Here is a 13,282-nt window from a genome sequence, read left to right on the forward strand (position 1 = left end):
CCTCGTCTTTAACTGCTCCCACCAGTACCTCGGACAGTCCTTAAACCAATACCTACTTGCTGGTCCGAATCTCGGGGCTTCGTTGTTGGGAGTCTTATTGAGGTTCCGCGAGCGCCCCATAGCAGTAAGTGGGGATATAAAGGGGATGTTCCATCAGGTGCATCTTATTCCTGAGGATCGGCCCTTACTCAGATTCCTGTGGCGCGACTTGCAGGTGGACAAACCCCCCAGCGTATTTGAGTGGCAGGTCCTTCCATTTAGCACAGCCTGCAGCCCATGCTGTGCAACCTATGCCCTACAATGCCATGTAGCCGATCCTAGGCAACCAAAAGGAGCCCTCAAGATCTCAGTGGAGAAGTGCTTCTACGTGGATAATTGTCTCCAAAGCCTGCACACTCCAGAAGAAGCCAAGTCACTAGTCGATGGTCTCAGGACCCTATTAGCCTCAGCAGGGTTTGACATGCGTCAGTGGGCCTGCAGCAAAGCAAATGTCCTGAGCCACTTGCCTCGAGAAGCTCGATCCGAAAGCCTGGACAAGTGGCTGGCCGAAGATAAGGCCGACCCCCAAGAATCTACCCTTGGCCTCAGTTGGAACTGGGAGACTGATTCCTTAAGCTACAAACAGAGACCAGTTGCCTGTGAAGCGCCGACTTTGAGGAACATCTACAAAGTCCTAGCCTCCCAATATGACCCCCTAGGTTACCTGTTGCCCTACTCCACCCGAGCAAAGCTTATTGTCAGGCAGCTGTGGGACAAGAAGCGTGGGTGGGATGATACGAACCTCCCCTCTGAACTGATGCAGGCCTGGTCTAATTGGGAAGCTGAGCTGGACTTTTTGTCTGTCATGTCACTCCCTCGCCCTTATGTTTACGCAGGTGGCAAGATGGAAGGCGCTACTTATGAGGTTCACATCTTTGCTGACGCTTCCGAGAAAGCCTATGGGGCTGTAGCGTACCTGAGAACCGAAGACGGTGAGGGTCATGTACACGTATCCTTTATTCTTGCTCGATCACGTGTAGCTCCTAAACGCACACCGTCCATCCCACGCCTGGAGCTCTGTGCGGCACTAGTAGCTGCACAGCTCGCCCAGCTCCTCAAGAAAGAGCTTACCCTGTCAGTGACCCGGATGGTGTTGTGGTCCGACTCCACGACAGTCCTGACCTGGCTACAATCCCAGTCATGCCGCTACAAGGTATTCGTGGGGACGAGAGTAGCCGAGATTCAAGAGCTCACACAGAATTGTACCTGGCGCTATGTCGGATCAGCGAACAATCCAGCTGACGACCTGACGCGAGGCAAATCCCTGAGAACTTACCAAAACAAGTAGATGGTCGCAGGGTCCTCCCTTCCTCCTTCAAAGTCAAGACAACTGGCCAGAGAAGGCCAATGCAGAGCCAACCGAGGACCCGGCTGAGCTACGCAAGACTACCTTCTGCGCCCTGACAGTTACCTCGCCGACAAGTCCAAATGACCCAGTGTACAACACTTGGCAGGAGCTAATCAAGGCCAAGGCCCAAGAGTTACATGGACAGGGCTCTTCAGACTCCTCTCCGAGCGCTAAGGTGTACCAGAAAGCCGAGACAGCAGTGTTGCTGGAGGCACAACAACAGTCATTTCCTGAAGACTACAAGCTGCTAGCTAAAGGGAAGCCCGTCTTATCTAAGAGTCGTTTACTGACCTTATCGCCTGAACTTGATAGATCATCTGGTTTGATCAGAGTAGGTGGTCGTCTACGGCGTTCAGAGGGCCTTGATGACTCCACCTTGCACCCCATCGTTCTTGATCCATCGCATTCACTCACCCAGCTGCTCATCCGGAAGTACGACAGTGACCTGCACCATCCTTTTTTTTTTTTTTTTTTTTTTTTTTTTTCTTTTAAGAGCTCAGAATTGTTCATTCGGTAGTCTTACCGATTCAACGTCTTGTCATCATTGCTCTCTTTTTTTTTTTTTTTTTTTTTTTTGCGTGCGTTTGCGTGCGTGCGTGCGTGCGTGCGTTTGCGTGCGTTTGCGTGCGTGCGTGCGTGCAAATACGTATAAATTTATACTCATTCATTCACCTAAAACCTTATAAATATCCCATTACCCTTCGCCTTAACCAGGTACTTCAGAATCTTGCCAGAGTCGTGAGATTTAAATGGTCAGGAGACCAGAGAAAAGGTCAGAAAAAAAAAGAAATAAAGAGAAAAGAAAGGTAAATCAAAGTGACATCCAGCACCGACCAAACACTTCCTGCCTTCCCCATGATTACAAAGTCAAAGTCTTACGCCAACCCCGGAAGCCTCTAAATTCCAGCAAATTTAGCGAGATCTCAAGAGCCCAGAGGAAAAACTAAAGAGAGGAAGGAGGGAAGGATCGATAAGGCAGAGTGAGATCAATAGAAGCCAGTACATCCAATCCATCAAAGTGAAGTCCAGCACCAACAAGACCCCTCCTGCGTGGTTACAAAACCAGAGTCTTATGCCAACCCCAGAAACCTCATACTTCTAATAAATTAAGATCTCAAGTGACCAGAGGAAAAACTAAAGAGAGGAAGGAGGGAAGGATAGATAAAGCAAAGTGAGAACCACAGACACCAGCACCAACTGATTCAAGAGGCTGTGGGAGGGAGAGGGTACTTCTGTTGAGTTTCAGTAGATGCTGGTGCGACGGATCTGGCATGCATAAGGACCACCACCAAAGAAAGAAGCCGTCAACCGCGGTCCAGCAAAGCGAGCACCCCCCCCCCCCCCCCCGGAACCCCCAGGCCGCGGCAGCACCAAGGCCACCCCCAAGCCACCCGAGCGGACACCGGTCGGCGAGCCGACCCAGACACCCGGAACACCCCCGCCCCAGCCCCGGCCCACACCCCCGAGCCCAAGGCCGCAGAACGAGGCCCAGCGGGCCCCCACAGCGCCCCACCGGTCCCCAGCCCCCATCCCCCCACGACCCCCCCGCACCCCACCCAAACCCGCCACCCACCACGACCCAGGCCCCACCACCCCCGACCCCCAAACCCCCGAACACACCCCGACCCCCAGCACCCAACCCCCCACCCACCCATACCTCCACCCCCCCCCAAACAAGCCGCCCCCCCCCCCCGACGGCCGCCACCCCCCCCCGCGAACCCGGCCCCCCGCGAGAACCCCCCACCCCCCCCCCCCCCCCCGGAAACCGGCACCGGGCAGCAGCGCAGAGAGGGAAGATGTGCCCACCCCACCTCCAGCCGCGCGAGATTTGCACAGCGGCGGGAGGGGGGAAGCAGAGGAGGAAGCACCAGGGGAGAAGGCGGAACACCAGAACACCGAGCCCGGTGGGGAGAGGCCCCGGTCGTCACGCCAGAGTACTAGTGACACCTAACCCTGTTACTGAGTCCGCCAGCTCGCCGACTGGCGAGCTCTACCCTTACACCGTGAATGTGGCCCCACCCAGTGTATATACAAGTGTGTGCGTGTGGTGCATTAAAATTGGGAGCAGGTGAGTCGGAGCAGAGGGAAAAAATTTCCCTACTCCGACACACCCGTATCCCCCCCAAAAAAATGAATATGTATATGTGTGGTGCATTAAAAAAGGGAATGGAGGGACAAAGTGGTGGGGCAGGGACACAAATGGGGGGGACCACTGCACCATCCTGGTCCAGAGCGGGTCTACGCAGAGTTGCGGAGGTCATTCTGGATCCTCAGAGGTAGAGAAGCAGTCCGCAGACAACAATATTCATGTGCCGAATGCCGACGCTGGAGGGCTCAGCCCTCCATTCCCAAAATGGCAGATCTGCCAGCTGCCCGCCTCCAATTATTCAAGCCAGCCTTCTACTCCACGGGTGTGGATTGCTTCGGGCCCATGTTGGTCAAGGTGGCCCGACGCCAAGAGAAGCACTGGGGAATAATTTTTAAGTGCCTAACAACACGGGCAGTCCAACTGGATCTGTTGAGGACAATGGATGCAGATGCATAACTGATGGCTCTGCGCAGGTTCATCGCCAGACGTGGGACCCCTGCAGAGTTGCGGTCCGACCAGGGAACTAACTTCAAGGGTGGAGAGCGAGAATTGCAAGAGGCCTTTGCCAACATGACACCGACTCTACAACAACAGCTTGCAAGTCAGAAAATTAAGTTCAACTTTAATCCCCCTGCGGCTCCACATTTCGGCGGGGTGTGGGAGCGCGAAATTTGCTCTGTAAAGACTGCCCTGTACACCTGTGTCGGAGCCCAACCTGTCCACGAGGATGTCCTGCTCACCGTCCTGCTGGAGGTGGAGTCTATCCTCAACTCCAAGCCTTTGGGCTACGTCTCCGCCGACGCAGCCGATGCCGACCCTGTGACTCCCAACAGTCTGCTGATGGGGCGGCCGGATGGATCGCTCCCACAGGTCATGTATCCTGAGACAGAGACTCTGAGTCGCAAGCGTTGGCGGCATTCTCAGGTACTTGCTGACCAGTTCTGGTCCAGGTACATCAGGGAGAAATGGCAGATCCGGCAGAAATGGCATTCTACTACCCCAGGGCTCCTGGAGAAGGCTGTGGTTCTCGTGGTGGACCCTCAGCTGCCCAGGGCTTCGTGGCCGATTGGACGTGTGATCAAGGTTCACCGAAGTGACGACGGTTGTATTCGTTCAGCTGATGTGGACATTAAGGGTCACGTTTACACTCGTCCTGTCGCCCGCCTAGTGTGTCTACCTGATTTACCATCTGGAGAGAACTAAACTAATATTCTTCGCTGAGCCTTTATTTGGAAGCAAATGTGCTTTGCACATTTGGGGGCGGCTGTAGTAAAGGCTCAGCCTCATATTGAATCTAGTTCACGAGCACGCGTAGATGTCTCACGTTGTGACACGTCACATAGTGGTTTTCCTGTTCCGGTTAGCGTTAGTTGCGATCGAGTTTAGCTAGTTGAAGCCAGTTTACTTTAGAAATTACATTTACTCACCCCATTGATGATCCTTTACGCCCTGAGTTGAGGACAACAAAACTCAATTATAAGTCTAGTCAAGTTCCTTTAAGCCAATTTCAATTCGTGTCTCCAACGTCCTGTCAACCAATGTATATTTCTGGCGATCACCCCATCAGTAAAGGCTACTGAATTACATCCTGGGGTCCTGTCTCTTCCTGCCTGTGCTCTGACCGGCACACCGTCGTGTTTCCAATTAGCCACATAAAGAACCAGCTCCTTCCTATCAGCTCCACTACAATGAGCACCTACTAAATGTTCCACTTCTGCCGACAGGCGAACGTCAGTTGATCTTGCAGATTGCATGGCTCGATGGGATATATAGGTAAAATGCGGCAAATGTCAAAAACTGATTTATAGCCCCCATAAAACCATGATTTATGGCACCCCCCATAAAACTTTATTGCACCCCCCCCCATAAAACTCTATGGCACCCCCCATAAAACCATTCATAACCCTAACACTTTGAAGTAAGCCCCGCCCCTTCCGCCTTCTTAGCCAATCAGAAGCCGTTATTTTGAATTAAGCCCCACCCACTTTCCGCCTTCTTAACCAATCAGAGGCCGGAAGCCAGCTCCTGTCAAAATTGATTGATAACATTCTGCACCCCCCTCCCCACCCCCCTCACAGTCCTAGCCAATCAGAGGTCGGAAGCCACCCCCTCATCGTCTTAACCAATCAGAGGTCGGAAGCCAGCTCCTGTCAAAATTGATTGATGACATTCTGCAACCCACAACAAGCACATGTTATCCGGTTCCCCCCACCCTTCTGCACCCCTTCAACAAACATATGTTTCCGGTCACCCCCAAACACCCCCATCAATTGTATACGTGCTTCCGTTGACCCCCCACCAACAGCTTTGATGTCTGAGAGGAAGCTCTCCCAACAGTTCTACCGCCTGATAACAATAATTCGACATCCTCTTGTTAATAAACTTTTTTTTTCATCTTGCAGGAAGGATCCTACCTTTGAAGTAGCGGGGGGAAGCGCGCCCCATGTATTCATGAAATTTTCATACTGATAAAGCTCCCCACTTTGAAGTAGAAAGGGTATCAAACGTGGGAAACGGCGACCCCCCTCAATACCACGGCCAAACTTCACACCCGCGAACCCCCACCACCGTCTCTTAATAGAGTTAAAGTGTTGTGAATATTAAAAAATGTTATCCATTTGTTTTATGTTTTTTAAATAAATAAATAAAAGAAACTTACCGGTGGTTCAGAATATGAAGTCGCGTCTCATTCAAGGGGTTTTTCCTTTTTTTTTAAAAATAAAATACAAAAATAAAAGGGGCGTCTGTCTCTAACTGATGGAGTTGGAAATACAGGTGAAAAAATAGATTATTCGTGCGTAAAGGGTGGTTATTTACCCCATTTCAGAACCGCGTACTTCTTTTTCTTAGACTAAAAACTTGTGTGTGTATGTGACTATCTAAAAAGCTAAAGGGATGATGGCGTGAGGGAGTCACACCTCTCACGCTGCGGTAAACGGCGCCATCTAAAGGGAAAAGGATGTTACTGCATATGGTCATGGGAGGGAGACAAGGAGGAGCTAGTCAAACCCCATCCATAAAATCTACGTTTTCAGTGTAACACGTCATCAGTTCATTCCCACCTTGGATTTACTAAGAAGTTTGTCTTTTTGGGTCTCTGAAAAAAAAAACGGCATTCAAGATGATGAAAGGTAATGATCTTTTTCTTATTATTTTTATTGTATAGATGATATAAAACTAAATTGCTAATATATTTCGTATCTTACAGATACTGTTACAACGACCGCGGAAGTTTATGATGCTCGTGAGTTTACTAAATTTTAATTATCCGTAATATTCTTCTTAATTTAATATAGGAAATTGTTTTAAAAGGTCCTCAGCAGTTCGACTTCAGCGATGAGGATTTTACAAAGGAGGATTACGGTAAGAATCTGCGTTTAGTCTAAAATATTAGTAGTATATTTAATTTTAACGTATATTTTGTTTTTATTTCTAGATTCTATAAGAGCTACGGAAATATCGGCTCTCCCCGAACAGTTACAATCGTTTCCTTTACTCTGGAGAAATCCAACGGGGGAGGTCGCTGTTTTGGCTGATGAGGACTCACGGGTGGTCGTGAACGGAAGAGGCGAAGAAGAACCGGGAGCTGTATCCGGAGACGAGGGGAACTGTAACGTATTGGAAGCCGCCCCTATTTCCCTCGTTTCAGGCCGAGCCAGGATAAATATTAGCAGATACGTGACAACGAGCGGTAAGCAGTTGATATTTATTATTAAAGAGAATTATATAATAAGATAAAGCGCCTTCGTTTATTGTTACCGTAGAAATATGGTACGGCGCGACGGGCGATGTTTTGAAATACTACAATACCCACAATGCTTAGCGACCAGATTGTTTTGTTTTACTTTTTTAAAGTTTTTAAGATAAAAGTAATCTATTTATATCGATAAAATGAATATACGATTATACAGATAGTGAAGGGGTCTCCGCCGAGGACGCTGGACAAGCCGTTGACTCGACGGTGGAAGCCTCGCGCTACATCCAGAGCGTGGCCGGTGAATCCGACGAGCGAGCATCGTCGGCGGGAGGAAGAAGGAGAAGGCGCCGGGCGAATCCATCCGGACGGAGCTACCGATCAGGATGCAGGTTTCATGAGGAAGATTGTGTTCACGAGCGCATAGAAGCGGTTAAGCGGATTACGCGTCTAGAAATGACTATGCGTATTGTACAATCTATTATTAATAATTTGTAGTTTTTTATTTAAAACCTTACAATGGAATGCTATAATGTGCCTGAGACGTGTAATATACCGACTGAATTGGAGGAAATTGTAAATCAGATAAATGACCCCTTTGAGTCTATAAGACAAATTGATGATTTTGAAGACTTCTTTAGCCCTCTCGATGCGGCGCTAGCAAGACTTAACCGAGCAAATTCAAACGGAGGTGAAAATCAAGAAGTACAGGCGCATGTTATTTCAGATAACGATGTAGCTAGTATATCTAATGAAATATCGCTCCCATCCACTTTGGCATTTGGTGATGGATTGGGATTAGACGATTCAAATGAAATACAGCCTGCTGTGCATTACATAAGCGAACCGACTCAATCCAACCAGCAGGTGGCACACATAGATGAAACACAACAACAACAGCAACAACAGCACATAGACGTTTTTCTACAACCAAATGTGCCACATTCAAATGAAACACAGCAGCATATACATAATTTGGCGCATTCAAATGAAATACAGCCTGCTGTGCATTACATAAGCGAACCGACTCAATCCAACCAGCAGGTGGCACACATAGATGAAACACAACAACAACAGCAACAACAGCACATAGACGTTTTTCTACAACCAAATGTGCCACATTCAAATGAAACACAGCAGCATATACATAATTTGGCGCATTCAAATGAAATACAGCCTGCTGTGCATTACATAATCGAACCGCCTCAATCCAACCAGCAGGTGGCACACATAGATGAAACACAACAACAACAGCAACAAGAAATACAGCCTGCTGTGCATTACATAATCAAACCGCCTCAATCATGATGAAACATAACAACAGCAACCACCTACGCTGTGTTTAGGTGAAAATCAGGCAATAGATGCAGATGTACAGGAGGGTGCGGGAGGTATTATTAGAACGAGGAGACCCGTTTTTAATAATACCGAATTCCGTAAACGTATTTATACACGTGAGTCCGGCGAGCCCCTCGATTTTGCGACTTTTTATACAAATATAGGAGATAATGTAAACGAGCTAATTGACAAGGTAACTAGATCAACACGTCCTGGTGATATCGTACAAGTAGAATTAATTAGCGGTGATAGGAGTGCTAACTGTTATCTACGTCTTACCGACGATCCAAATATTCTAACCGAAGAGGTTAATAATTTATTGGAACATATAGCTCAATCTAACATAGAGATTTTAGCTAGCGATGAGATTCAAATGGTAGTACAAATTGTCCCGGATATGCGTGGAGGAGGGGGTGTCAGGCGGAAGCTACAATTAACTACAAACGAAGAAATTTTGAGAAAGAAACGAAATTGTTTGTATATGACCCACAATGAAAATAACAAACTATGTTTTGCAATAGCATTAGCCTTCTTGCTAGACGGGTCGTTAACGACGGCTCAGGCAATGCAGAGAGCAGAGCATCTACAAAATTGCGTGGGGCTAAGCTGTCAAACATCCGTCAGTCTGAGAGACGTGCATAGATTTGAGACCTACATCAAACGAAAAATCGTAATCCTATACAGAAACGATGATTGTAGGCCCATATCTTTTTTTGAAACGCATTATCCAAAATCAGAGGATACTCTGTTTTTGTTATTGCTGAATGAACATTATTATGGCATAAAAAGAATCGAACGTTTTGTCGGACAGAGTTACTTCTGCCGACACTGCTACAAAGGGCATTCAAACTGGCGACTTCATAATTGTGAGGGACGATGCGCGATCTGTCTTAACCCCTTATGTACACAACAGCAGCGAAAAATCGTTATTTGTCACGATTGTAACAGATCGTGTCTAAACGATGAATGTTATGCTAAACATAAAGAAAGCGATCGGGGGAACGAGAGTAATTGCGACCTCTGGAAAAAATGTCACAAATGCGGTCTATTGTACTACAAATCAAAACATGTGTGCATACAGCCCCGATGTGTTATGTGTAAACAGGTGCTCCCGCAAGGGGGTGACACGATGTTTAATCCTCATCGTTGTTACATGCAACCCCTCAAAAATGAACAGGTGTGTAAACAAATAATCTACTATGATTTTGAAACTTGCGTGGGGGTGGACGGTAACCATAAAGCATATCTGGTATGCGCAAAATTAAACGACCTTGAAAAAAAAAGGGTTAGGGCATGATTGTGTGCGACATTTCATCGAATACTTCAGAAATCCACGCTTTAAAGGTGCAACCTTCATAGCCCATAATGCATGAGCCTTTGATTCATACATCTTAATTAACAAGATGATCTGCATGGGGGTTAAACCCGAAATTATTATGCAGGGCAGCAAAATCATCTGTTTCACAGATACCGACTATAATATGAGATATATCGATTCGATATCTTTTCTTACAATGGCTCTGAGTAAATTCCCGAAATCGTTAGGTTTCGAAGATCAGGTAAAGGGTTATTTTCCACACACATTTAGCTCTTTTAAAAATCTGGACTATATAGGTCCATACCCCGAATCAAAATTTTATGGTGTGGAGCGCATGACGTCCTCGCAGCGCACTGAATTTTTTAATTGGTATGAAAAAGTGCGGGGCGGGACCTTTAATTTTACAGAGCAGGCGCTGCTGTATTGTAAAAACGACGTCAACATTTTAGCGACAGGTTGCGAGAAATTCAGGGAGGAATTTTTAAATAGCACAGGATTAGACCCGTTTAAAGCCGTGACGATCGCATCAGCGTGCATGAAAGTTTTTCGCAGTAAATTCTTAATTCCTAATACGCTAGCAATTACCCCGACCGATAATTATAGACGACAGTTCAAAGCATTCTCTCACGACTCTATTCAATACTTGATGTGGATAATGCACAGCCAAAATATTGATATCACGCATGCGCTCAATAGAGGTGAGATGAAGATCGGTCGATATTTTGTAGATGGGTATGCGAATGTAAACGGCGAACAATGGGTATTCGAATATCTGGGATGTTTTTATCACGGATGTATCGAATGTTTCGACCCAAACCAAATTTGTCCTATGACTAAAAGACCTTTCCAAGAAAAATTTGACGCTACTGAAAAGAGATTGCGTGAGCTAACTCATAATCATGGCGTTAAACTTTTTGTCATGAGAGAACATGTCTGGCAACGAATGAAACAGACTGATCCGATAGTGAGAGAGTTTCTGCGCGAATCAAAATTCCCTGAACCTCTCAATCCTCGTTAACGCTCTTTTCGGAGGTAGAACAAATGCTTTTGTTTTACGGTACACAGCCGCACCTGATGAACGTGTATTGTACGTTGATGTCACATCTCTGTATCCTTTTGTCAACAGCACCTGTCAATACCCTCTCGGGCATCCCATTATCATTCACAGAGACTTTGGTGACCTCAGAAAGTATTTTGGTTTCATCAAAGCCGTTGTCCTACCCCCGAGAAGGTTGTATTTTCCTCTTCTTCCTCATAAAACAGCTAGAGGTAAACTTGTGTTTACGCTTTGCAAAACATGCGCGGAACTTAACAACCAAGATAGCGGGTGTGCTCATGATGACAAAGAAAGAGAGCTGGCGGGTGTATGGACGACCCCCGAGTTCATCAAAGCTCTAGATCTAGGCTACACCGTCTCACAAGTTGATGAAGTGTGGCATTTTAATGACTCGAGTAATGATGTTTTCAAACAATACATGAACACCTTTCTCAAAGGAAAGCAGGAATCTTCGGGCTACCCCTCACACGTCGTAGATGACGCCGGGAGAGAGAAATACTTCTCCGACTACTTGAAGCACCAGGGTATTCAACTCGACGCTAGTAAGATAGCGCCAAACCCAGCTAAAAGACAGGTTTCAAAGCTATGCATGAATTCGACATGGGGCAAACTCGGACAGCGTGAAAATTTAAATCAAACAGAAATTGTAAAAAATCCGGATCGTTTTTTCAACCTGCTGTTCTCAGGGATGTACGAGGTGAAATTTTTTCACTTCCTTAACGATGATGTTTCTCTGGTACAGTACAAATACAGCGAACGCGCTCAAACACCCTCCTCACCGACGTCCAACATCTTCATCGCTTGTCTGACCACCGCCTATGCTCGTTTAATAATGTATGGGTATTTGGAACAACTGCAGACTAGAGTTCTTTATACAGATACAGACAGTTTGATCTATACTGTAAAACAGGGGGAAAGCACTCTCCCATTAGGCGACCTATTAGGTGATCTCACAGATGAACTAGATAATGACACCATCCAAGAATTTGTCTCCGCAGGTCCGAAAAGCTACGCTTATCAGACCAGAAGCAAGGGGAAATTGGTGATGAAAGTGAAAGGCATCACCCAGACGCATGATACCTGTCAAATCATCAATTTTGACAGCGTCAAGGAGCTGGTTGAAGGATACGTCGACAGCATAGGGGCGCGGCCAGGGATGATTCAAACCCCTCAATTCAACATTGTCCGAAATAAGAAGGGGTTTCATTTGAAAAACACTTCATTTATGAAAAAGTTTAAGGTGGTTTACGACAAGCGTCGGTTGCTTCCAAGCGGTCGTAGCGTTCCATTTGGTTTTTGACGAGCTTGTGTTTTTGTTTGTTTGTGATTGTGACTGTGGTTGGGTCGTAGCGTTCCATTTGGTTTTTGACGAGCTTGTGTTTTTGTTTGTGACTGTGTTTGTGGTTGGAGGTAAAAAAATAAATTAAAAAAACATTAAAAAAATAAAAATATGAATCCGAACCACATTGATTTTGATACTAGATTAGAAATCCCATTTTCATGTTTGATTGCAGGTCCTAGCGGGTGTGGGAAAACTTTTTTTGTGAAAAGTGTTTTGGAAAATTGTGAACATGTCATGAAATCATCTCCTGAGAATATCGTTTGGATTTATAATTCTTACCAGTAAATGTATGATGAACTTGAAAAAAAACTGAATAAAAAGATAAAGTTTGTAAAAGGTCTCCCGGAATGCTTTGAGGACGAATCTCTCTTTCCAGCCCATCTTTCGCACCTGATCATCTTGGATGACGTCATCTTCGAGGCGAGTGATCACCCGGAAGTGGTAAACATCTTTACCCAATACAGACATCATCGGAAAATGAGCGTCATCTTACTCACTCAAAACATTTTCCATCAGGGGAAGTATAGCAGAACAATCAGTTTAAACAGTAATTACATTATACTGTTTAAAAACCCTCGCGATAAATTACAGGCGAGTGTTTTGGCTAATCAAATCTACCCCACACGCAAAAAGTACTTTTTGGAACGTTATGAGGACGCCACGAAAAACGCTCATGGGTATTTATTGGTAGATCTTACGCCGGCATCTCCAGATCAATTTAGATTGAGAACCGGTGTGTTACACGGGGAGTGGCCTGCAGTATATTTACCCAAAAGCTCGTAAGATGTCAAAACTTTTTTTTTAAAAACGCCCCGCTTCTTAAATTATTGTTTCGTGCCCTCCCTCGCAAACGTAAACAAATTCTCAAACAAGCCCCCAATGACCTGGTGAAAGCGCTCTGTGAGATTGCTTTAAATCTCTTAAAAGGGCATATACCTCTAAACCCGTCTCAATATAAGAAGCTGAAGAGGAGAAAGAAGTTTATTCGGATATTAGCCGATAAAAAAAACAGTCTTAAAAAGAAGCGTGTAACTTTAGTTCAAAAAGGAGGCTTCAT

General features: G+C 46.2%; 1 protein-coding gene across 1 annotated transcript; it reads left to right on the plus strand.

Moving 5' to 3' along the window:
* The first annotated feature begins 3,625 nt into the window (after nt 1–3,625).
* LOC144017311 (uncharacterized) lies at nt 3,626–12,989 on the plus strand. Its single transcript, XM_077518721.1, has 3 exons — nt 3,626–6,839; nt 6,913–7,167; nt 7,388–12,989. Exon 1 carries the CDS (start codon nt 3,936–3,938, stop codon nt 4,677–4,679), a length of 744 nt encoding a protein of 247 aa, XP_077374847.1. The 5' UTR covers nt 3,626–3,935; the 3' UTR covers nt 4,680–6,839; nt 6,913–7,167; nt 7,388–12,989.
* Nucleotides 12,990–13,282: the final 293 nt, after the last annotated feature.

This window comes from Festucalex cinctus, chromosome 4, assembly GCF_051991245.1.
Source record: "Festucalex cinctus isolate MCC-2025b chromosome 4, RoL_Fcin_1.0, whole genome shotgun sequence".
In the NCBI taxonomy this organism is placed as follows: domain Eukaryota; kingdom Metazoa; phylum Chordata; class Actinopteri; order Syngnathiformes; family Syngnathidae; genus Festucalex; species Festucalex cinctus.

Bases quoted from the DNA above. Each gene is read 5' to 3' on its own strand.
- LOC144017311 (XM_077518721.1), top strand. From the start codon at position 3,936: ATGGCTCTGCGCAGGTTCATCGCCAGACGTGGGACCCCTGCAGAGTTG.